This window comes from Augochlora pura, chromosome 3 (assembly GCF_028453695.1).
Source record: "Augochlora pura isolate Apur16 chromosome 3, APUR_v2.2.1, whole genome shotgun sequence".
Taxonomy (NCBI): Eukaryota; Metazoa; Arthropoda; class Insecta; order Hymenoptera; family Halictidae; genus Augochlora; species Augochlora pura.
In genome coordinates, this window is record NC_135774.1 from 12,377,197 (window position 1) to 12,403,053 (window position 25,857).

At 43.3% G+C, this 25,857-nt stretch overlaps 1 protein-coding gene across 11 annotated transcripts in view; it reads right to left on the reverse strand.

Annotated features, from left to right (window-relative positions):
- The window catches only part of Ca-beta (Calcium channel protein beta subunit), a 149,558-nt gene that overhangs the window by 14,195 nt on the left and 109,506 nt on the right, over positions 1-25,857 (reverse strand). For 7 of the 11 annotated variants that reach the window (XR_013493769.1, XM_078177483.1, XM_078177477.1 and 4 more), the window contains 7 exons: positions 12,738-12,854; positions 10,660-10,779; positions 10,190-10,400; positions 7,859-7,956; positions 5,267-5,403; positions 5,028-5,190; positions 3,827-4,196 (listed from right to left, as the gene is read on the reverse strand). Coding sequence is in view for 10 of the 11 variants with exons in the window: in XM_078177483.1 (XP_078033609.1) it covers positions 3,827-4,196; positions 5,028-5,190; positions 5,267-5,403; positions 7,859-7,956; positions 10,190-10,400; positions 10,660-10,779; positions 12,738-12,854 (1,216 nt within the window). In the remaining variant the exon portion in view is untranslated. Of the gene's footprint in view, positions 1-3,826; positions 4,197-5,027; positions 5,191-5,266; positions 5,404-7,858; positions 7,957-10,189; positions 10,401-10,659; positions 10,780-12,737; positions 12,855-19,678; positions 20,231-25,248; positions 25,332-25,857 lie in introns of those variants that run through there. The other 4 variants (XM_078177484.1, XM_078177482.1, XM_078177487.1 and 1 more) reach the window with 3 other exon arrangements.

Genomic DNA, 25,857 nt, shown 5'->3' on the forward strand with positions numbered 1-25,857 from the left:
ACGCCGTGAAATCTCATCCGCGGCGAGGATGTGGGAGGAGCGGAAGAAGCCGGTCGTTCTTATCGTCGTCGAGCGAGCGGGTTCACAATTAGCTCGACTCTTTCCGCTTGCCATCGTCACCACGGCCATAGGTGACTTGGCCCTGTTTGCGGATCACCCCCGTGGCAGCCACCGCCTCCACGGCTTTTACACGTAAACAGAGACAAAACAACGGAGTCAGAGCTCGTCGACAATCCACGCGACGTCGATAACCGCTTTGGAATCAATCCTCCGCGTGATTGTCTAGCACAGCGACGTTCAACCGATCTCTTAGCGCCGAGCGAGCTACTTTTGTTAAAACCATGAAAGAGCTTGGAATAGCAATTTCTCGCTGTGGATCTAAGGACGAGTTGAACATCCCCGGTCTAGCCGCATCCCAGCGCATCGTAGACACGATCGACAGACAATGGGACTAGCTTTCTAGGCGGAGAATCTATTGGCAGCCACGCGAGAGCAGACTCGTTAGTATTGCCGAGCACGGAACACGCGTGGATCGACGAGTCCGACTCCCAATTAGTGGTATCTGGTCGAGAGACTCCTGGAGATCGGTTCGAAGCCTGCTGTTAGTGCTTTCACAAACTCTCTTTGCGAGCTCCCTTAACGCTAACGGGCAGCGTCCCCCTTAATCTAGGCTCTGTTAGAGAAGCACAGAAACAGATGATGAAAAGTCACGGGAGAATAAAGAATGAGAAAAGGGGTACGATCCGAGGATGCGTATGTATGAGAGGCGAATGGCTCGATGCGGAGTTAACGTGACGAGATTATCGCGGTTTTTTAAGATGACTGGCGGAGCAATTAGATCGACGTGGTGCCTCGTGAGATGATTACGACGTCCACGCGAAATTGGCCGACGGGCCGGTGCCTGTCCTCGTGAAAAGACGGCAAACAGCGTGCGCAAGCCGCAGATGAAATGCGATGGGATGAGCACGTAAGAGAAATTGAATAGAGCGTTCCCTCGGGCGGAAAACTGATGACGAAGGGATGAACAAAGAGAGCAAGATAAGAGACGTTCGAGGCTAACGAGAGCAACCGCCGCGCCATTGTCTCGCCACGGTTGACGCGGGTTCGTCGAACCGTGCTCTGTCGCTGAAAAGAAATCCGATGCGAAGGCGCGCTGCTTATCCAAGAGCACTCTTCGCGGCCCGCTGAGGACTCGAAGACTGCTAGTTTCGATTTACCAGCTCGTGCGCGGCTCGCTGCTTCTACGCCGAATAGTGGAGGCAGAAATATTTACAGGAAATGGGTGCTGCTCGAGAAACCTTTACGTCAGGTCCTACGAATATCGATTTCGAGAAATTAATCGAACGGGTGCAGCAGAATTTGACTGCGGATTTTTCTGCATTTATGGCACGTGCGAGATTGAAAACTTTATGTCATAAATTAATTCTGTCATATGTAGACTCTTTCTGCATTCATTTAATGTGGAAGTATGGAAAATGCATATAATTCAAAGTGAATTGTATTTTTACCTCGTTTTCCCCAAGATATTTTTCAAGCATATTGCAACTGGATTGCAGATATTTCTGCATTCATTTAATGTGTAACATTAAATGTGATATAATAGATTGTCGATTTTTCTGCATTTATGACATTTGCATGCTAGAGAAATGTATATTAATCGAAATGCATTCGGTTCTTACTATATATCCGTCTCAAGAGATCTTCCAGCTGTACCATAATTAAATCGTGGATTTTTCTGGCACGGTGCATATCCGCGATGCGCATGTTCGAACGGCACATATCAATGAAATTAATTTGCATTGCCGCTTTACGTTCAACGTAAGAAAACCAGTCAAACGATGCAAGAAATGTTTTTCTCCTTCGCGCATGCATAAAATAACGCACGAAGAGCTTGCAATAAAAATTCGCAATCAAATTACAACGATCCCGTGCAGTTCTTTATCGCTGAAACACGCATAAATTTCTCTAGAAGGACTGCGGCCGTTCTGGTTCGTCGAGCAGCCACCGCCGGCTGTCTACAATGTTGGATCCTGGGTACGTGCGGCACATCGAAATTACCGTGATGGAATCAGCAGGCTGCGAGAGGTTGCATAGCCACTGGCGGTCTCCTAGAGGGTAACGCCCCTACTCTCTACCACGAACTAAACCATGCAACGGCTACGTGCAGCTAATGACAAAGGTGTGAATAGCGTGTTTCATTACTAGCTTCGAATGTCGGCCGCGCTCGAAGTAAATTGTAACGCAATAATATACGCAACAGAGCGCGGTGGCAACAACAACGGAGGGATGGGGGACCGACGCGACGTGCGATAGAAGAACAACAGTCGCGAGGCTGTCTCGGTTGTTCCGAATCCCCTTGGACTACAGGATAATACTGTATAGTATAGTATAGTGTAGTATAGTACAGTATAGTACAGTATAGTTTACTACAGTACAGTATAGTATAGTATAGTGTAGTATAGTACAGTATAGTACAGTATAGTTTAGTACAGTACAGTATAGTTTAGTATAGTGTAGTACAGTACAGTAATAAATACAGTACAGTAATAGTAAAGTAGAGTGTAGTATAGTATAGTACACTTCAGTACAGTACAGTACGGAACAGTATAGTATAGTATAGTGTAGTTTATAGTGTAGTATAGCACAGTACAGTACAGTATAGTATAGTAAAGTACAGTAAAGTATAGTAAAGTATAGTATAGTAATGTATAGTAAAGTATAGTAAAGTATAGTATAGTATGCGGTAGTCGGATCGAGCGAGTAACGGAACACAAAGCTGCGCGACCAAGGTGAAACTGAGGAGGGGGAGAGAGAGAGAGAGAGAGAGAGACGTGTGGTAACAATGTTGCGCACGAAGGAGAAGGTTGGGTTACCTCTTGGCTCGTGGCCGTAGTAACTCTGGCGACGGGCACCTGAGGGGGCAACAAGAAAGTGTCAAGCGTTAGTTGACGGAATTGGGGCTCGTTAGAGTTTCGAGTGAGTCTTAGAGTGCCTCGACCCAGCGCGAGGAGGAAAGGACCGCGACCAGGCTGTGGGGATCGAGAACGATACACGAGATCGTTTCTCGACGATATCACGCACCGAAACCATTCTATTATCTGCTCCGAATTACCCGGGGACCCACTTGCCAGCACCAGGTGCGCAGATTCGTTCGTGGCTCTCTCGTTGTCGATAAGTCAACCAGTTAAATCCATCTTCGAGGATAGAGTCGAAATTAAAGCGACGGTTAGACTGCGGATTTTTATATACACTGTACAATTCTTTTATCAATTGTTTTCTAACGTGTTTATTGTTTACCGACTAAGTTTAAAGAATTGCTAAATTTGAAAGTGCTCTAAGATTAACCAGACTCCATTTGATTAATAATTTCAAACAATCATAAATATCACGATTCTGTAATAGCTTTACGTAAAAAGGGTTAACAAATTCGTCAAGAAAGCTTCTCTAAATCCACCTACTGATGAACCTCTACATTGTCTCTACAGAAATATGTGCATGAAATAATGAAACAAATTAAACCTGTATCTATAATACCCAATTATTTTAATTAACCCATTATTTTAAACCTTGCCTATCCATTTTTTTCACAAATTGCATAAAATCCGCAGTCGACTTGCAAATATTTCTTCGTTTGTCAAAAAACAAAGAGCAGCTCACGAATCAATTTGCACACCGAGCACAAGCACAAAAATCTGCTGACTGGTCACCGATCAGTATAGCGACTCCATTCTCCGCGATAATGAAACCCACGTGGAGTATCTGTACGCCGAAACATTCAGCTACCGATCGACGACAGTGCCCGACGGCGACCTGGCCAGAAAGATACCTGATGTGACGCGAGGTGTCAGCGCGTCGACGGGTGCGTCGGGCGCGGGGATCGGTCTCGCGACCGTCGCGATTACAGGCGGATGCGTGGCCCTCCAATACGCTTCCAGGTACTCGGCCACGTGGTCGCAGGCGTCCTCCAGCTGGTTCTCGTCGAGGATCACGTCGAACATGTCCGCGGGACAGTGCGCCAGCTTCTCCGCCGCCATCATTTGCACGTTCATGTTCTTCACCTGCGACTTGCCGCGCGACTTGATCAACCTCTGCAGCACCTTCGGCGTCGTGATCTTAAGATAGACGATCGTGGGCGCCAGACTGGTCTTCCGTAGCTGCGACGGATGGTTTATGGTGTCGCAGTCAAGCACCACCAGCTGAAACAGGGTTAGCGTCAGCTCTGAACATTGCGAAGGACTCCTGACATCCATTAACACATTAACGGCGGGCGATCTCGATGAAAGTATGCTAGGTAGCGCGACGGTCACACCCCCTCCCCTCGTTTTTTGGCCTAGAGCGGGCGATATTTTGTGTGATCATAAGAAAATTTTGACAAGGTACAGTCGAACTACATCGTATTGCTACGAATCCCGCCTATAAGCCACAATCGAGCTAATATCGTATTACTACGACTCCCGCCTTTAAGCCGCAGTCGAGATAAATCGTAGCACTACGACTCCCGCCTTTAAGCAGCAGTCGAGATAAATCATAGTACTACGACTCCCGCCTTTAATGTGTTAAGATTCGATGTCGTTTAGATCGAAATTTCTACGAGGATTTATTGTATAAAGTCTTTTCTAGAATTAAGTATAAATATTAACAGTCTACTGGCAGAAATGGTCAGAGAATTAAGTAGGAAAGAATGGGGTTGAGAGAACACAGCCTGATTGCTGAATATTTGAAGTGAGGCTAAGTTTGATGTTACACCTACCGTGTAAGCCCGATTGACAGGTTTAATTTTTATTGTCTGTAAGCTGCTAAAATTATAAAGACTTTGTCATAGAAATTATTTGAATAAATTTTTTCATCCACGAGTAATAAAAATGGCGAGAGATTGCCACCTTCGTAGTCCTAAATATGAATAATCTATCTTGCTCTGGTAAAAATAATGAGACTGAATTTATTTCAATAATCTAGATCCAAAGAGATCTAGAAAAATTTAAAGAGACCTAGAGAGACCTAAAGAGATCTAAAAAGGCAGCAGTTACCTGGAGAGTCCTGGCGAGCTCGAAAATCCTCTCGATCTCAGTTTGCACCACCGCGAAGCCGTCGCTGTTGGTCGACCGTTCCATGATCGCCCTCTTCGTCGGGTTGTTCAACAAGGACCTCTTAGCTAACGATATATCGACCGATACCCTGGTGATAATTATCCTGCAACCAGATAAAAACCGTCTACACCTTCTTCAGGACACTTTCGTCGCACAATATCGTCGAAGCATCCCCTAACCTGCCCTCGAACCGATGCTTCAGGAAGTTGAACAACGCCTTCTGCATCATGTCCGTGACCTGATAACCCTTCAGCGAAGGACCCACCAGGACCACCGGCCTCATGGAAGGTACGACGTCATACGGCGCTGGTGTCTCCTGGAAAACGTAGGCCGGAGTCAGTGAGATCGACGATCGATGGGGGGACCCACTCGCCCCAGGATCAGCCCCAGGATAGTCTCACTTACGTAGGACTTCGTGAGCACGGAATGCAACATTGAAAACATTGAAAACAGTTAATGGCCACTCGTTTGACTCGAGACATGCGACCTACCCTCCTGCACGGCCAAAGGACCTTCCAGTTCGGGCATTATTGTCTTCAGCATCCAAAGGCGCTTTGGCCAAGCAGTGTGTTTCGACAACTAACGCTATCAACGACCTCCTACGGACTATCGTCTAGTCTATACCGATCCAGAGAACCATTTTTTCGTTACGGCACGGAGCAAGGATTTACACCAGAGTCGTCCCAAAAACGCCTTCGCGCGAGAGCAGCCTTTTAACCCCTTGCGCTACAGTTTCTTTGTCGTATCTCGTAATTCCCTTACGGGAATCGTTCTTTAGACTTTTGGTGACAAAAGAATCAATTATAATTAATAATATTCATATTTAGTAGATTAACTCTTATAGTTAATAGAATCACTAATCTGACTCGCCGCTACAGCGCAAGGGGTTCGCGAAGCAAAGAGCGCGTCTAATTAAGCGAGATCCGAAGAAACAATAAACAGCGTATCGTCAAAAGAACGGCCGTGGTTTTTGGGACAACCGAGTGTTTCGGCTGGCAGGTGCCCGAATGTTCCTCTAGTTCGAATTATTGGAACACGTGGCCGGTCTAACTAACGCCACATGACACTCTATTAACCTACTTTGCGGTGTCCCCTGCCTGTCATGCATCTTAAATCTTTGCTCCGTCTCTAGATATCAGCGGCGACGACTTCAATAACGGCGTCAGCGAGAAAAATGGTTCGCTGGGAGCACACGGTTGGTCCGAGTGTTCCGCGCTTTCAAATACGCCCCTCCCTTTCGAAACTTTCGTTCGGAGAAACGATTAACGCGCGACGCGCACTATAAATTGCATAAATACCGGCGGGGCGTTACGATCGATCATCGATCAGGCGTATCGATCACACCGACCAACTGTGCAAATCCACGGCAATTATCGATCGATGCTAGAAACCGCTACTCACATCGACACCTAACTGTGACACAACAAAGTAGGAAAGTACGTTTGTTCTCCACCTGTTCGTAGAGCGGCCATCGGGCTCGAAACGATTCAGTGCGCCAGCGAAGCAGATAGGGTTGAAGAAGAGAAAGAAGAAGAAAAAGAAAAAAGAAGTAGTAGTAGTAGTAATAGCAATAGTAGTAGTAGTAGTGGTAGAAGCGATTCTCCTTGGTACGACAATCGTTGAAAGCACGCGCGAAATTATTACATAAACTCGCCTCGAGGAGAGTTACGAGGTCCCGAGTGCTCGCCCCGTCGTACTTTTTCAACAAATACACGATGCACAGGAGCTTACAGACCCACACACACAGCCGCAGATTATACTCACAGAAATAAATCTGCTAGTCCTCGCGTGGCCCACGATATTTTCTAGCACCGACTGATAAATTTAGACGCGAAAGCCTCGTTCACGTCAATGGGCGCTATCGCGGGCCGTGCCGAATCTTTGCCAAATCCGCGGGAAGATTTTCCCGCGGATCGTTCCGGAGCGTGGCGGCGTCGTAAAACTGGTATACGGCTTGTACGCGGTGTCAACGGGGCGATAGTTAGCCGTGCTAGACGTTCAGAAGTTGACAATCGAATGGCTCGATCGTTACTTGCGTTACCATAGAGCCAGACACTTTTTACGTCGCGCTTAAGAAGCAGCCTTGTTAACCAGTACATCCAAAGCCAACGAGGTACAGGTTTTGTAAAATACTTTAGACGACCATAGATTGATATAAGGAACTCAGGACAGTAGAAGAAGATCATTGTAATTGGACTGTGAACTTTTAGGAAAAATAAAAGTCGACGCGTTAATTGTAAGAAATGGAAACAAGGTAGCAAGCTAATTCTTTCTTTAAATACTTCAATAGAGTCTTTAATATTTCATAAATTAAAGATAAGACATTGACGTTTTTAAATTTGTTTGCAGTGACCTAATTTTGTCGTAAATACATGCAATTCGAAGTCTAATCATAATCGTTGTCAAAAGATGTACTATCTCAAGAGGCTGAACAAGGAAACTTTAATTTAAACGCCTAATTGTTAACAAAGGCATTATTGAACTATTTAAAATTCAAGAATGACATTTTATAGAAAAAGGGCAAATTTGCAGAACTTCTGAGCCTATTGACAGGAATAATGTCGTATCCTCTAGCCGGTAATAGTCATTGTTTCGCGACGCCATGCCACGAGCGAATTTAGGGTACCGTGAACGAGACTCCGCGGCCCGCTTCGTCCAGCCGACGACTATCAAAAGAAGCTATATATCGAAAAGTGTGATCGGCACGTTCAAGTGTACACAAAGTATCAGAGCGTGGTCGCAGACACTGCGGACCCGTCGAGATCGTTTACCGGCTTCTTGAAGAAGTGCACCCGCTTCTCCTTGGTCGACGGTGTGGTCAAGGTCGCCTTCCCTCCCCGGACGTTGCACACGCTGTCGCAGTCGTCACCTGTCGAGGAGAACGGAGTCCCGATTAATCGGTAGACAGTCGAGATCCTGTGCGACGATCAGTGTCCCTCTTTCTCTCAAGGTAGCTAGTGAGAAGCTTCAGAAAACGCGATGCAATCTAAGTACCTAGGGTAACTAAGTCGATGCACTGATCCCGTCATCACAGAAGCGACTACTAGTTCCCGGACTGATACCGAATCGACGTCGTTGCGACACGCTCGAAACCGATTCGAGTGGGACCTCATCCCGATAGATCAATACGGATAGCATTCCCGGGTTTTTCCAAACACTCGACCACTGCTCAATTTGCGATCTCGCCGGTGCTCCATATTTCGTTCGGTGAACCGATTTCCGAATCTGCATTTGCTGCTGGTTAAGTGACGAGATTGCGATTAAATCGCTAAATTGTGGCCGACGAAATGGTCGATTAAATTGAAATAGTCGAAATGGTCGACTATTGCAGTAAGATCTTGTAGCAGTCTGCGATTTTGGATATGAATATTATACCATCTTGCAACTTTGCGAACTTATAGCATTATTGAAACGTATGCAAATTTTATAGCATTCTGTAATTTTGTGAGTTTTATAGCATTATTAAACCATATGCAAATTTTATAGCAGTCTTCAACTTTGTAAAAATTTGACATCAGGCTTGTAAAAATTTTATTACCTCCCTGCAATAGTATTCTAACTCTCTCAGTTGAAACTATATGCAGAAATTATAATATTCTGCAATCCTATTCAGATTATAATATCCTGCGATTTATACATATTATAACATTCTTTAAGTTTCTTCACAAACCTTATTACATTCTGTAAATTTGCGATAAATGTTATAAGTAAACCGCGGATTTTTGTAAAAATAAAAATCGTTACCAATAATTGTAAGACCAAAGAACTATATAACATAATAATTCCGATCAGTTGATATTGACTGATATTTGACACTCGATCGAATAACTTCATTAGAAATGCATAAAATTTGTCTTATATAATTCTGTCTTCTAACAGAACCATCTGCAACTTTCCGTGAAATTTCTCATTTGCTATAAGCTAATTTTAAAGATCGAAGAGTCTATTATCACCTCCTTGATCTTACTCTTTAGTTCCCTATTTTCGCGACGAACGACAAGTACTCGATTCGGTATCATTCCCATTACTAGCGACTACGAAATATTTGGTTACAGCGGAACTAAAGTGTGTCACGGACCTGTGTACGTGTAGGGCGTGTGTCGAACTGGTGTGGTGAATTAGCGATGGGCATAACCGTAGCCGAATTCGCGTGAGTCAGAAGCAAAGGACAGTCGGCGCTAAGATCAAGCGTAATTGGACCACAAAGAATCTACTCGAACATAATCAACAAGTCTTAAACTCACTCTTTATATTAGAATTACGATCTTGAGAAAATTTCTTGCTGGTCCAACCGACGATAACTAAAGTCCCTATGCTAACTGTCTATGCCGACCGTCGCTTACCGAGCAACTATTGGGTGTGCAAATTAATTCTTGACCTTCGCAGCTCGTCAAATATAACTTTCATTTAAGCAATACGAATCCTCAAAATAAAGAAACATTTAACGAAACAGAAAAACCATGGTATCATTTTATAAAACATCAGAAATTGTTTTAGAGTATTCTCGTAAACGTTAAATAATCGTCTTTGCTACGAAAGGATACGCTATAGTAAGTATGTATATAAAACGCGATGCATATAAAAATTGAAATCAATCAGCTGTTCTACTAAAATCTGTATTAAACGAATTATTTCAGATGGTGAAAAATGCACTATTCAAAAGCCGCTATAGTTTCGTAACGAGCCTCTCTCTACAAAATGGCGGGCATCGTTAGAAAACCGTTCGAACAGCCAGAAATAAACTTGCACGCCTAATAAAAGGGCAAATATGTTGAAGGTTGGTGAAAGAAGCTCGCGTGTGAGAAGAATGAAAGCTACAGTGTGTGTGTGTATAATATGTCCGTGTGATGATGTTCTCAGAGATACTTAAGGCCAGAAGCGCATAAGAGTGTTCGTGGTATCGGGTCTTTTGCTCGCATTTCTTTTTTTTTTTCTTTTTTTGTATATTCTCTGACTATTGTGTCCGCCGGAAACGATTCCCTCCGCACTGTATTCGCTGTGGTTGCGTCGAACCGGTCGAGATGAGAGGGTATCCCGTAAGAGGCACGAGACACCGTGACGTTTGTCGGGGCGGGGAAAGAAAGAAGGACGTGCTAGGATACCTGGTGTAGGTGGTGTGGAACCACGTGAGGGCATACCACTCTCGCCAAGGTTCCCTGAAGACCCTCCGCGCGCAGAGTAGAGGCTCTTGGTGCCGCGCGCGGCGCTCGCCTGCTGCCTCAGGGCCTCCAACTTCACCGGTGATGGGATGAAACCGACGTCCGAGTTCTCTTTCACGAGCCTACCTATCCACCAGTTGTTGTCGTACTTCTCCTGCGCAAGAGAGCACCGCGATCGTTAACCTTTGAACCGCACGGTCCACCTGGCCGTGGGACCCCGGGTGCCTAGCATCCCTTATGCTGATGCGTCGCTCAACTAGCTTTTAACTTAACTTCTCAACTAGCCTTTGAAATTCACGTCGATTTCTTAACAAATTTAGAATGCAAAAGGATAGTATTAATATCAATTAATAATGATATAAACTAGTTCCCATAGTGAATTCGGAGATGTTCAGGTTGTTGATTAGTGTTACCTTGATGTGAAGAAAGTCGCGGACGTTGAAGCTGACTGCCAAGCCGTGCACCGGCGAATCATCGTCCACGGATCCGTCATAGCTCACGTTGGTCCGTACCGCAAACGCTACCGGTTTCGTCTGAATAATTAAAAGGGATCTATTAATAACGATCTGATAGCATCGATTTATCAATCTTACGTCGAACGAGAAAAATTCGACAAATGCACTGCAACGATTACCATTAGTGCTTATTTCCAGATTGAAGACTTTTAAGGAAAATAAAAATGATCGTCATTCGCAACAATCATAAATTAAACAATTTATTCTCTTTAATAATTTCTGTAATCCATGTCAATTCTTAAATTTTAATTATATATAATATATAAATTCTAATAATTCGCAGACTTAATAGTCGCAAGCTAGTTCAAGAAATCGATTGATCTTTTTTTTTGGAAATGATCTGTGAATCTTTATACAAAACTACGATTTTTTTACATCGGTGGTAAAGTTACAATTTTTAGAATTTCGCGTTAAATCTTACCTATTCTTTTACTCCTTTTTTTATCAACGATGCATACCGCGTTTTAGTTCGACGTTTGACAATCGGCTCGGGCAATGTTTGCGCAAAGATTCGCGATTCGCTGTGTCAGTGACAGATGACGTCGCAAGGTCTGTCGATCACGAATGTCGACATACTTATTTGGTAATGCCACGGTCCATTAAAAACGTAGCACGCGCGCGCGACCGTAACGTAAGCGTAAAATAAAAGACAGTGAGATCACGGATGGCTGACACGTTGTCAGCGCGAGTCTGGTGGTGAGGCAACTCGCCCCCTCAATAAAGAATAAGAGCGTGACGAATCGACGGAGCAGCTGATCGTATTCATTACATTGCTGTACGGCACGATCAATAGCAATGCGAACAAAATTTTTCCAGCATTGCGAACACTGTCATTCGCTATTCGCATTTTACGATGAAACGAATGAGACTATACTAATAAATTTTACTAAAATTTGTTCGTACTCTATTGATAATTTTATTACTAAGTCATTAATAAATTATTACTAAATTGTTGGAGACATTCAGATTTTAATTCGTACATTAGTTGACACTTTATGCAATACGAAAAATCTGCGCTTTTAAAGGCTAATAAAAAACGAATCGATAAACTGTTAGGTATTAGTTCTTATTATTATTAGATATTAGTTGTCATAAAACACATTTTCTGATCCACGAAAAACTGTTAAAAATTCCCTAAGACTAAATGTTAAATACCATCAAACACAACTAATATTTTCAGATTAATCTCTACCTTGAAAAATCAAATTTTAACAAAGGAACGAAACAATAATTAAACTATTAAAAAATTCCTCAAGACTCTAAATACCATCGAGCACAATTAACATTTTCAGATCAACGAATAAACTGTATTTTCACGCAAAGCAGGCGTTGCATAAACGAAAAATCAGTCTGACCAACATTTATCAAAGAAACAGCACCCTTATCGCAGCGATCTGTTAACAATTATCCAATCAATGAGTCTCTTGAGTTGGTTACAGGAGGAGGGGGTCGGTGGTAATCAAAGGCAATAATATGATCGAGGCAGCGAGCGCGTACAATGCATCCGCGTCTATCGCCGAGGACAAAGGATCGCGGGGACGTTTAATTGGTTTCGCCGGGCAGGCTCTTCGGGCGAAATCTCATTAGTCTGCCGCGCGTATTCATTGACACGCTTTTCATTCCGTCGCCGGGCGACTTAGACGGCCGGCAGCGTCGGGAGCAACGACGCCGTTCGGAAGCGGCCGATCGATACGGAACGATTTACGAAAGGGTCGGTGCGTCGCGCCGGAAAAACAGCCGCGGCGTGGCGGAAAAAGAACGGCGCGCGGAGACGGCGAAACTGAAGGGAAAACGTAAAGGAAAAGGTAAAACTAAAGGAGAAGGTAAAACGTAAAGAAAAAGGTAAATGAAAGGAAAAGGAAAGGAGAAGGTGAGGGAAACGATAAAGGTAAAACTAAAGGGGAAGGTAAAGGAAACGATAAAGGTAAAAATAAAGGAAAAGCAAAACGGGAGCATAAGAAATATCAATGCCTCACCCTGGCTTTTTCAAGTTGACTGAGGGCCTGCCTCTCCTTCTCGCGTCGCAAGTTCTCCTTCTCTTCGTCCAGCGAGAGATCCGAGCTCGGCTGCGAGTAGTTCGAGTCCGCCGAGCCCTGAAACACAAAACAAACTCCGTTCAAATGGCGCCCCGAGCCGGCCAATACCATTACTTCTAAATCATTATTCCTCCCCACCGTAGAACCAGCCACCCATCGCGACAAGGGATATTAAAATCCTTCTTGCGATGCTAAAAAACTCTCGTCAATCGCCGCAGTAAACTGCCGGACAATAAAGGAGTTTTCGGCGCAAAACATTCTACATCATCTGAATAATGATCCCTCTAATCCTCGTAATGCGATCCTGTAGCACGCTATTTTATTATTTATTAAAACACATTTTCTTAGTCGAGGTTGGTCTGTAGATGTGACAGATTGAAGATGTTTAGGTAGAAATGTAATAAAACGAATTTATTGAGATCTTTTTCAGACATCTTGTTGCAGATATTTGTCTGTTGGTTAAGTTTTAACATTAAGTAGTTCCAAGTATTTTAGTATATTCTTTCAGCAGGTTTATAAAATTAAAAACCTATGAAACAGTAGGATGGAATTAAGATTAAATGAATTTTATCGAGAGTCTCCTGCGACGTCTTTTGAGAAATGTTTCTGCTCTTGTTAATTTATAACGCTGCATGTATTTCAAGCTCCTTGGTGTGTGAACTTTGAACTTAGTATGTGACTTATGACGTTGAGTCAGTCGAGCAGATTTAAAATAGAATCCGTGAACCTATAGAGAATCTTTTAACACACCCCATGGCAAATAAATATATATCAGTATATAACGGTTAACAATTTTAATAAATGAAGCTTGGACTGTCAGCATGATGCCATATGGAGTCACTAAAATTGCACTAATTTTTAAGAAAAGATTACCCCTTTCACCTGTCACGATTTACGAGTAAAAATATATTATTCCTCGCCGTAAACAGCAATTTAAAAATCGTTCTTCACAAAATATATTTTCCCACAAATTGAGTCAGCTGAAAGGGGGCTATCAATTTTCCAAAATAAAACATTTAATGCCACCATAAGACACCATACAGGCAGCGCAAAAGGTTAAGACATTAGCTCAGCGAGACAGAACGAAAATAAAGCAATCGAGAGTTTTCCAGTCGATTTTCAAACGGGAAGATCGATTCGCGCAGCGGAAACGAAGTCACGTCGGACGGTCGGCGTGTTCTTCCACGTTCCTTGACTCCTATCTCCTTATCGATTACCTCTAACGGGGCGAACGACTATAATCTGGAAGTTGGAACTCCGCACGGTCATTACACCGTGTTCCACATTCGCTGAAATTTGCCCATTGGCAAACGACGAGAGAGAGAGAGAGAGAGAGAGAGAGAGAGAGAGAGAGAGACGGCTCCCGCGAGATTTTCCGCGAGGAAGAGTCGCGGCGCTACGATGTTTTGTTCAGGAAAATCCCCGGAGAGGATCCTCGAAGACCGTCTAGCCATTAGTTCGGAAAGTGGGCGGCAGAGATCCGGTCTGCAAACCCTTCCAAGTGGCAGTTTCTAGAACTGTTATTTCAATCGAATTTTTCTCAAAGAATCGGCTGTGTACACGATCATCGAACGGAATGCTTTCGAAACAATTTAACTGTTTTCAGTACGGGCGAAACGCGGCTGTTTTTGGCGGAAATCTATCGCGTACGGTGTATGTTGCACGTGGGGTGTCGCGTGGAGGACGAGAAATTCATTTCGAGCGCTGTTTCGAAGTGGAAACGGACAGTCATTGTCAGACACGTAAATCTTTTTCTCGAGCTCTAATTTTCTCATTTGTTTCACACGAGGTGAAGGAAAAACATTGTAGACGTATGGTTCACTAACGAAACTATTTTCTAACATGCGTACTTAATACAAATAAATTGTTTTCAATATTATCCTTAAGAAATTATTAAATTTATATCTCATCTTCTCATGACTTCAGATAAAAATTTATTTTAGTGCTATGGATGGCTGGAATAACATATGATTTAACTTTGTCTTTTACATTTATTAACAATAGAAAAATTCTACCACAACAATCGTGTGATAAAGATCTACTTCAATAAAGAAAGAATGTCGTGTTCCATCCAAGAGGCTCTGCAGCATAAAGAATGTATAATCGAGCGGCGCATGAATATTCACAAATATCGAATAATCTGACTTTTAATAAAAAGCCTCCATTGTAATCGAAAAAATGTTCGCATATTCATAACGATAACCCAATTATTCTATTTAACGGTAGCGGGCATAGCTTCCTGAGACAAAGTCGGCAATCGGTAGGAGATATCGGGAACGCGTTAACGGGATTACCCGGCAAAACCAATAAATCAGTTCCAAGGTGTTTCCACGGCCATTCGCAAGGTATTAGTGTCATGATCAAGTAAACAGCATCAATTCCACGGCTGCGTCTGTAATGATCCGTGACAGGATTTATCAAAATCCATTGTACACGGTGCTGCGCGCTGTTCATTTGCGTTAGCCGAGGAATAGTCTTGCGCGATACAGTCGGCGAACAATGTAACATAAATTAATTCGAATTAATCGAGCGCGACATGAATCGAAGTCTTATCGGCGCGACAAGGAATCCACCGGGGCTAGACGCAATTTGTAGCAGTTTTATCGATCGGCGCGATGACATTGACATATTGATCCGCCGTGTTGAAAGTCGAAGCCTCCGCTTGTACCGTAATTAGACACTTAATTAAATGAGAAGGATGACTGGAGGCGTGTCGAGCCCCGTCCGACGAGAATTTGCATTTTCTCGGTATGAATGCACACAATTTCGCTCGAGGTCTCTCTTTCTCTCTCTCTCTCTCTCTCTCACCGGTATCCGTCGATCTATTTTTTAATACGACGCGCGCCGAATGCCTGTACGCTCTCCAGGCGATTTTCGTAATTTCATCGCGCAGCGTGACATTGACGCATCGATCCGACACGCTCAAAGGCGCGTTCCGCCGCTCGAGCGATTAATTTTATGCGGAGAATGCGTCGCGACACTCGGATGCGGCATGCATTTGCATCCCGCGATCATTGTTGGAGCAAAAGTGTTCTAGATTAACTGGAGAAGCGAGCCCTCCGACCGAATTGTGACTCTTTTGTTAATAATTATTTACTTTCCGAGATCAGGCATCGAGATCGATTATATTGTTCGAATTAAGGAGATCTAAATAAGTAGATAAATTGTTGATTGTATGTTGATGGTTGCTGTTGAGTTATTGTATAAATTAAAGGTGTGTGTTTGGAAGGAATCTTTAGTTTCTTTGAATTATTTACATGGAAATGGATGAACAAATTCAGTCACGAGTTGATGATTGTCTCACATGAGAACTATGAAGTTTATAAATTTATAATAAAAATGGCTGCGTGAAATTTAAAATAGCAAGGATATTTAAAAAGTGTGAGAACATTTCTGCATTATTATCAATTGCCTAAAATTATTAAAGATTAAAAGAAATTCTATTTGATTTATGTTTCTTGTAATTCATGATGAGAATTTTTCTTTTGCACAGAGATCTATAGTCTATTCATGATTTTTGGTATATTTAATTTAAAATGCTACTTCATACTATTATTACACTATTACATTATTACTATTATATTATTATACTATCATCATACTATCATATTACTTTGTAAAAAGAACGGAAATACATTTATTCCGATTTTTAGCCAGTGTCGTAATATTTGCCACAAGCAAAGCTTACATCGAACAAATCACCGATAAAATCGATAAAATGCAAACAAAAATTAAATCAAACATTGACGTTCATTAACCATTTACCGTGTAAATTAAATCTGACTCTGTCAAAGGAATTTTACCACTACGAACAATTTCATGCGAAAGGTTAATACCGCGCCTCTCAATTCCATCCAACGAGCAGCAGCCGTACGAGCATCCGTCCGGCCGATATTTTTTTAATATCTATGGATCGAGATCGCGGTCGATATTGCGAATAGAAGGATTCGTCGGCGGCGCGACATTCCCCCGAGCCCAAAAGGAATTTTTTTTTCCTCTCCGCCCCGTAGAATGAATACATTCGATTGGGGGTCGTAGCCATGCCAACGGCCTATACTTAATCGCGTCTCTCCGCGTCTCCGCCGCCTCCCGTGCGTGACTGTGTAAATTTGTCTATGCGTGCCGACACGCGACCTTCGCCGCCCCTACGTGGCCCTTAAAAAACCAGGATGGCTTTAATCAATCGTGCAAAACAGCGGTCGCTTTAGAAATTCTCGCTGGCCCAAGATCTCGTTGCCCATCGTCGTCGACGTAACCCCGGTCGGAAGGTCGTTGATTACACCGTATCCAGTCACCCGTACCTTCTCGCGAATCTTGTAAACAAACGGTGGGGGGCAAAACGTTGTTAATATTTATATCCGCCCGAGAAACAACTATTAATAAGAAATCGATGCGGTAAACACTGCCAGGTTGGTTGGCAAACGGGGATGCTGGCGGTTAGAGGACATTAAATAAACAACAGGCTTGGAAAATCATTCTTCTTTGGTGCATTGTTCAAGCTGTCGGATCTCCTTTGCATTTACAAGAAAGATTTGGCTTTCGAAATATTGGGAAAACTTTCAGAAAATTTTTATTACCTTCGTTAGGGAGCCAAATAATCTATTATTCATAATTGCGTAAAGATCTGCTTAGAATTGCACCCTTTGAACTTTAACAGCGACTCTGAGATACCTAAAAGAGACTCTGAGACGCTACAATTGTTCTAGCAAAATAATTTTTATATTAACAAAGCCAGAAAAGTTATTTTAGATTTAGAGATAAAATGGCTTCGGGTACAGTATATAGTATAATTTTAAACATCTTCGATTTAAAAAAAAAAGACAATCTTAATGAAAGTAATTACTGCACTGTAGATATAATATATTGTTGACGGAAATAACTGGCTCAAATACAAAACTGTGAAGACAATAGTAGAACCGAAGAATACCTTTTCAATGCGTGCAGCTTATTAAATTGACTAAAAGAGAAACGGCATTTTTATAAAACTTAAAATTAGCTTAAACAATCTCCAGTTTCATAAAAATCCATGGCGCGCTAATGAGTTGCGGATCACGTGTCTGTTTCATAGCGATCGATAATGTACGAAGCTGTGGAGGGCACGATCGAATGGCAGAATGACATAAACAAAGTAATAAAAAAGGCCGGACAAGCGTTAGAGGAGAAAATATCCATAACGAGGATGAAAACAGGCGGCTACGGGGGCAATGGAGCATACCGGAAACGCTCGGTTTCACTCTGAAAACGTAAACCAGATCGATTTAGATTGCAACGCAAAGGATCGAGAGCGCCTCTGCAACGATAACACGCCTCGACGGTTTTATTTCACGGCAGGCTGATTAATGGAAAACTTCTATGACGCGGTCGTGCAGCCACCGCGGAGAGAAAGAGAGATAGACGCAGAGACACCTTTTATAAAAACCGAGAGACGTCGAGACGATGAAGACGGTGTCCCGCAGCTGCGACAGAACTTCCCCTCGCCGACTGGATTCACTTCGCAAGGCTCGCGATTCGTCGTCACCCCTTTGCCGCGAGAGAGCCGGGGCCCTGTTACCGGTCTCCAAGGGTTTCCAACCCTTATACCGCGTCGAACAAAGGGGTTAGCCTCGGCGAGACCGCTTCGCGATTTAAATAATTGGGGTCGATCCCGCGGAAAATGTGTGTCGCCAACCCTTTCGGTGGAAACGTTCTCCGAGCGGAGCCGCCGCGGGACGGAATAATATTTGTTCGTCGCGGTGCTAATAGCATTCGCCCCAGAATTCCTTCGAGATTGATCGACTGATTCGGTCTAAGGGCGTCGACCTGCTGGATCATTGACCCAGTTACGCTTTACTTTCACTTAACCCTCTCCTTTAGAGTTTCGCGGATATTTCAGTTGGGGAACACGAGTGTCTCGGGCTAATTGTTGCTCGCGCTAATTACGCCGGTCAGAACTTATATATTTCTGACTTCTGCGATGAAGTTCATCGGTTTAGTTAAAGCAGAAGTCACGAAATTTGCAAGACTTATGGTTATGATTTAGGTCAACCGTTCGAAGAATTTTTTAAATAGCGATTTTCTGATATCCTTTATGATATAGAATTATTTACGAATCGGTATAATGCAATTAGTTACAAAGTAGTGCTATATTTATATTTATGATACTTTTCAGTCCTTATAGCAGTCAATTAAAATATAGAACTCCTCTAGATACTAATAATAATATAGTGCAGAGTTCCTCTAAGAAGCCGAATAAAACGACAGAATTAATTAAGATCGACCAAAGACATCCGAATGAACAGCTTACTATACTTAGAATTGTGTCTCACTTCGCAGGAAATGAATGACACGAAGGAATGTATTGCAATCGATCCAAGACACCTGAATGAACAACTTCCTGTACCTAGAATCACGTATCGGTCTATAAAAAACGAATGAAACGAGTTTATTGCAATCGATACCTGAATAAACAGTTTGATATACCTAATCTTATCTCCTATAGGAATCTAAGAGTACCATACCACGTACCATAGATCATTAAGAGACCTGCGTAAACAGCCTATTATACCAAAATTGTGTCTGGAATATTTAAAAAATAAATTCAACCAATGTATTTATTGTAAAGTAAATTATAATAATTATTATATTTAATTCATGATACCTTGATAAACAACACAACGTACTTAATATTATATATCACTCAGTTTGTAATAAAATAAATGACATGAAAATAAGTACCCAAGAGTATCACAGACCTGTCCAAGACACCTGCGTGAACAAATATACCTAACTATTTAGCTTCTTATACCTAACTTGTGTCTGAACGCAAAATAAATGCGCCTCAAATATTCACCGTAACGAATAAATATAAAACGAAAGGGTTCAGAGCGATCGGCGCAAGATACCTGCGTGAACAGCTTGTTGTAGCCAGAATTGTGTTGATTGTATCCGATCATCGCCGGAAACCACCACCTCGGTCGCCAGGACGGTTCTTCGTGTGGCAGTCACCCACTTCCGGCGGGGGCCCGACACTCCGGCGGCCCAGTTTACGAACGAAAGTCCCCGAGGCTGACGCTCTCGATCCGCTAAGCTCGCGCTTAGCACACGCTACCGCATCGCGTCCTCGGGATTTTCTCCTTCTCCCTCGCGAGTTGTTTCCGCGTTCACCACGCCGGGCAAACAACAACACCGTGGAACGACGAAACGGTGTGCGCCGCTACGCCATATTGGCAGCGGCGCGACGACCGACCCGGCACGGATCCTCAGGCGATCTTCCACGACTTTTTGCGCTTCCGTTTGCAAGCCATCCAAAATGTCAGTCGCCGATCTACTCCCGGCTAGCCGGCGCTATCGCACCTCGACCACCTGGTGCCTCGAACGCCGTGAACATCTCGATATCCGGCGAGTGATCGAGCTCCTTCGGGACGACTTCCGGGGCCGTACCTCGACCGACGATGCTGTCGACGAGCGGGTTCGGTGAGGGTTATCGTCGACGAATTTTTGCAGCGATGGACGCAGGCAGAGTTACAGGTTAACGATTGGTTCTATTTCGGTTTAATTTTTTTTTTTTTTAATAAAGGGATCCTTGATTGTAGGTGCTTTTGTATAGTAATGTTTTCGTGGTGATCATTGACTTGATGTCAGTAGTAGTAACGTGACGTTAAATAGACTCTATAGCTATAATGATGATTTGACGTCAAATTACCTTCATAACAGTGGTATTATCGCCAGCGATCCGGAGACAATTGGATGTTCAGTCAGTATTAATTGGTACGGAGTCTGTTTGACTTCGAGTTATGGTTATTGATACAGAGTCAAGTTGATCTTAAGTCAGTATTATTGATACAGTGTTAATTTATTGATAAGTCGCTTTAATTGATACAGAGTTAATACAATTTCAAGTCACTACTGTATATATTATTGATGATACTATGGACTTCAAGTCACTACTACTTTTACTATTGATGATACTGTGAACTTTAAGTCACCACTATTGATACGATTGATGATACGATTGACTTCAAGTCACCATTATTGATATTATTGTTGGTACTATTGACATCAAGTCACCATTATTGACATTATTGATGATATTATTGACTTCAAGTCACCACTAATGACATTATTGATGATACCATTGACTTCAAACTCACTATTATCAATAGTCATTATTACTGTAGTGACATTGAGTAATTGTGATACTAGTAATGTTAGCAGTCAATTTGACGTAGTTATTACAATTAATTGTACTCAAATTACGTTCATAGTAGAAATCGTACAAAGATCTTAGTAGATCTTTTATAGAATTAGAATTGAAATACCACACAAGTTGTATTATTATTAAATACCATTAAGTATACGATTTAAGAGTTATACATTGAAGGAGATAGTGGATCATAGTATTCAGTATTAACCCTTTACACTGGTAGCAACTGTAACTCTAAAATAGCATTTTTTAACCTACAACATATCCATTTGATATAACTTATTGCCAGTGCATTTTACTCAGATGAAAGTGAATCTTGTAACTCCTACAACGTTTTAAAAACAAAAAAATTTGATAAGTTACAAATTATTTCGGAACATCAACTATACAAGTGCAAAGGGTAGATCCGGACCAGCTATAATTTCGTCCACCTGTGATCCATCTATCCACGCCTCTAATCTGTTTCCTCAAAGAAAAAGTGGAGAAGAATGAACGGTAGCGTTTCCAAGAATCCCGACGCGATTTTTTAACCAAATAAACCGTCCGAGTCGGTGCCGCAGCAACCTGGCAGCTTTTCCAGACAGGCTTCTTTCGGCGTTATCTCGAAGTCCGCAGATATAATTGCTCTCGAGGCAGCGTCTTAACGAGAAACCGTCTCGGTTGCACACATTTTGCCTGGCTAACGACGTCTACCGTCGCCTTAATTACGCCGTCGCAATTAAAGTAACGACCGGCGCGCGATCGAGAGACGAAGGGGCACGGGGCACGGCCGCGCGATTGATCGATTGTCAAGTAATATCGAAACCGGCGGTGTTCTCGCCTGATCGGAACGGAACGTCCGAGATCCTCCTCTTTATCGTGCTCGGGGCACTCGAACAAGATTGAAGGATCGCCGGGGCGTTTATGTAAATCGATGGTGTGCATCCACCGGATACATGCCGCGTTGTTACGCGTTTAATAGCCGGGATCGAGGGATCGCGGACGATCCCGGTTATGCCGGTCACGGGAAGGATTATTGCGAGATTTTGACCGGCGTTGTTCGCCGAGAATTTCTGGGGAGATGAAGATGATTGTTTCTGCCGGATTCTGAGGTATTGATCTGACAACTGGCATGTCCCGTGGAAACGGAAACCTGGATAGTTGCACGGACTTTGGAATCTTACTGTGGCTTCGATATATTAGGCTGACTTGGGATTCTTTGCTGACTATTTTAGTTGCTATTTTGAAGTATCTTTCGAAGTATATTTGATAATTGGCACGTCGAAAAATATTAACATTGGCCACGGTTTTAGTATTTTCTGACCCCTTAGATAGACTTCTAATAGTTCATTGTTAACAAGTCGGAAAATTCTGTTCTTTCGTCATAAATATTTAACACTTAGTTACGAGACTTTTAACAAACTTTTCAATGATTGAACTTTGACTAAGAAAAGTGGCATAATTGTCTATTGGACAATAGCTTCGAGAGAATTTATTACATTATATGAATCTGAATAATTTGATAGATCATAGATGAGATTATTGGTGATTGTTAAACTTCGATCTTAACCTCTTGCAGTACGACTCCTTTCACGTTACGTTAATTAGCCCTTATTTGTCTTTAATATTTTCCTTAATAAGAGCAGATAATTCTTCTATTATCTTTATTCACCCCTGTATCTAGATTTTGATAACAAGATGAATTCAATTTTATCTCAATTCAGAAGGAATTAATAATTTTCACATTAAATAAATCTCGCATGAAAACTTTGTCACGAGTCTGTCTCGTTAATATAATTCAAAGGATTAAAATAATTGTTAAGAACTCCGTCATTGAAACGCTACATTCAACTAAATACAGATGCACAATAAACATAAATTTTCTCTCCATTTATGGAACTATTAGAATCGATAAAGTCATAACTGCGAGAAAACCGATACGTCAAAGGGTTCACGATTGCAAGGATGAATTATTTCCATATAGTTCGGTTGCTGCACATTTATATTAAATTTATACTAAAAGGATCGAGTCTTTAAAGCATCGGGGCTGATAAAAAGATCGCGGCAGATAGAAGACTGCTTTTCTAAGAAGATCCACGTGTCGTAAATATCCTGGGTTATAAAGAAGACGGTATAGCAAACAGTACTTTATAGTAGCAGTTGCCATAGGAAGTGCATTATACTGAGAGGCTGGTTTTTTCAAAAATTGGATCCGCCTCTCGCTGGATGCGGAGTGTTTTGATCGTAAAGTTTCGTCGCGTGAAGAGTGAATAAAGAAGAGCCAGCCGGACGAATTTGAAACCATTTACGAGGCTGAAAGAACTCGGCTATGTACAGGGTGTCTCTAAAATATTGATGCAATCAGGAAAAATAAAACTCGTCGACGATTTAAAGATTAATTGATTTTAAATAGAAATTATGATGCATAGAGCATTGTTCGAAAGGTTTTATTGTACCTTCGCCTTCTTTCGACTTCCTTCGACTTTTTCCGACATCTTTCGATTTTTCATTGTACATACATGTTCCCTTCAAGCTACATCGTCGGTTTCTACACCCTGTACACAGGTTCCTCCCCCAAATGGCTCCAACCCCAGGAAACCTAACTCTGAATCATCCAGTAGACCAACGAAGCGTGGCAACCCCGCCGAAACGAAATTTCCCAGCGATCGTCATCGAGTTACCAAGTTGCTAACACCATTATCCATCAACATTCTCCCGTAGAATAAGCTTCTCTGGGACGCCCTGTAGCGAGAGTTCCACGGCGAATTGTTCAACGTGTCCGAGCAGCAAATGGAACATGCCGGTCGGATTACAAAAGGGCCTTGTCAGTCACGCAACTCCCCGATCGCCGGCCATTCGAATAATTAATTAACGTTGGTAATTAGTGCAACTCGGCCGGTCAGTCATTAGGACGTAACAATTCACTGTCGATGGGAAATGCGGAGAGAAAAAATGGCGAAGAGAGAAAAAGAGATAAAGATAGAGATAGAGAAAGAGTGAGAGATAGAGATAGATAGAAAAAGGGAGAGAAAGGGAGAGAGAGAGAGAGAGAGAAAAAGAGCCGAGACCTCTCGAATTATCAGCGGGGTCGTAGGGAGAGGGCAATCGATTCCGTTGACCTCTTTGTAACTCGGAGCCATCGAGCAGCCGGGTTATCCTCTTGTAAACAGTCGTTGGGATAATTCACTCGGCAAGAATCGTCGGATCACTGCCTATTCGTAGCTGCGCAATTAGCGATATGTTTCTCGCCGAGCTCATTACCCACCTGGCGAACCCTGAACCTTCGGAATGCAGACCTTTCTCGGTGAAATCGTCCGCGTTAATTCGAAAGACAAACAATTCGCCTCTCGATAAACCGAACAAGTCGACGACGACGGGATAGTCGCAGGCTTTAGGACGGATCTACCGTATCCGTGGCTCGCAGACTCATCCTGATGAAAAATGCATGGGATCTGCAGTGGAATCGATATCGACAATAATAGTAAACACGGAGTCAAACACGAAGTCAAACGTCAAGTTGGGAGACGCGTAGCTGAGCTAAAACTGTCGGCTCTATACAAAATTCAAGAACGCTGTTCTGCTCTTGAGATTTGATTTTTCAAATGCTACTGCCAGAAGAAACGTGAAAATTGTATCAATTTGCCGAAATCGTTATTTAGTTGCCTTAGCATTTGACGATACCGAATAAGCCGCGAAACGATACAGTAATTGAAGTTCCTAATGCGAGTCTGAATTAATGAATAAATAATAGAAATGAATTTGAAAGGGACCTCGTCGTAAACACGTTGTCATAGCGCGACTAATTGACACGGCTATAGAAAAATTCCGTGGTTGTCGTACGGAAACAGTAACTGGCGTATTCACTTTCTCCGCGACACCCACGGGATAATTCCTCATCGTTAGAGCTCTCGGTGCCCGCGGAACAAAGGAGCGAAAATATCAGCGATAGTAAAGCCGGGTGTCGTAATGGCAGCGTGTCCTTTTGAGGAATAATTGCCCTTTTGCATCCCCTTTGTCTGCGGCCGGACGAGAGTGCGGCTTCTTAATTCCCCAGAGGGGGCGAAAAAAGGGTGCAGAGGACGAAAGGTGTCGGTGCGAAAAGACGCGTCCTTTTTGACGAGTCCACTGTAAGAACGCCGAAAAGGAGCGGAGCGGCGTGTCCTTCGCGGGTCGGGTCAACGACATCGTGTGTGTGTGTGTGTGTGGTGCCGAGATCGCGGCCGCGTTGATCAACATTTATCAAGCGTGTCTGCCTGCGTCCATCGGCGCGTACTCGCTCGCCGCTGGTACCTGTGCTCGATCTTCTCGCGCGGAAGCAGACGAGGAAAACAAATATCAACAGCTTGGAAGAAAGAAACTGGCCACGGTCGCGTGTCTGCCCACCCACCGGGCACACGCGTGTAAACGACCCTTTCTTTTCGCCTGGTCACCTGCGACGGAGAACCGGCCCACCCCCGTTACACACCGTGCGAAAACGTCCGCGACGACACGCGCCACCAGAGAGAAGAGAAGATGCGACGACGTTTCTCCGCGTACTGACACTACGCGGTGGCGAATCGCGTTTCTGGCCGGGTTAGTTGATACATCGGCCTAGGGGCTTGCCGACTCACCCGCTCTGTGGCGCCACCGAGGAAGCCGGACGACACCCCCGTAACTATATCGATCCGAAAGGAACCCCCGAGGAACCCCGCCAACCCCCGATCCGAGCCGCACGACAACGCCAGGCCACTGCACCCTGAAGGCAACGTGTCCTATCAAACCCCACGCGCGCGCCTTCTCTCCCCCCTCCTCTTCCCTCGTCTTCTCGTCTTCTCGTCTTCGCGCCCTCCCTCCCTCCCCCCGCCCCCAGACTTCTCCTTCTTATTTCATCCGTCCACTTTGGCCTCCGCCGTCTTCCTC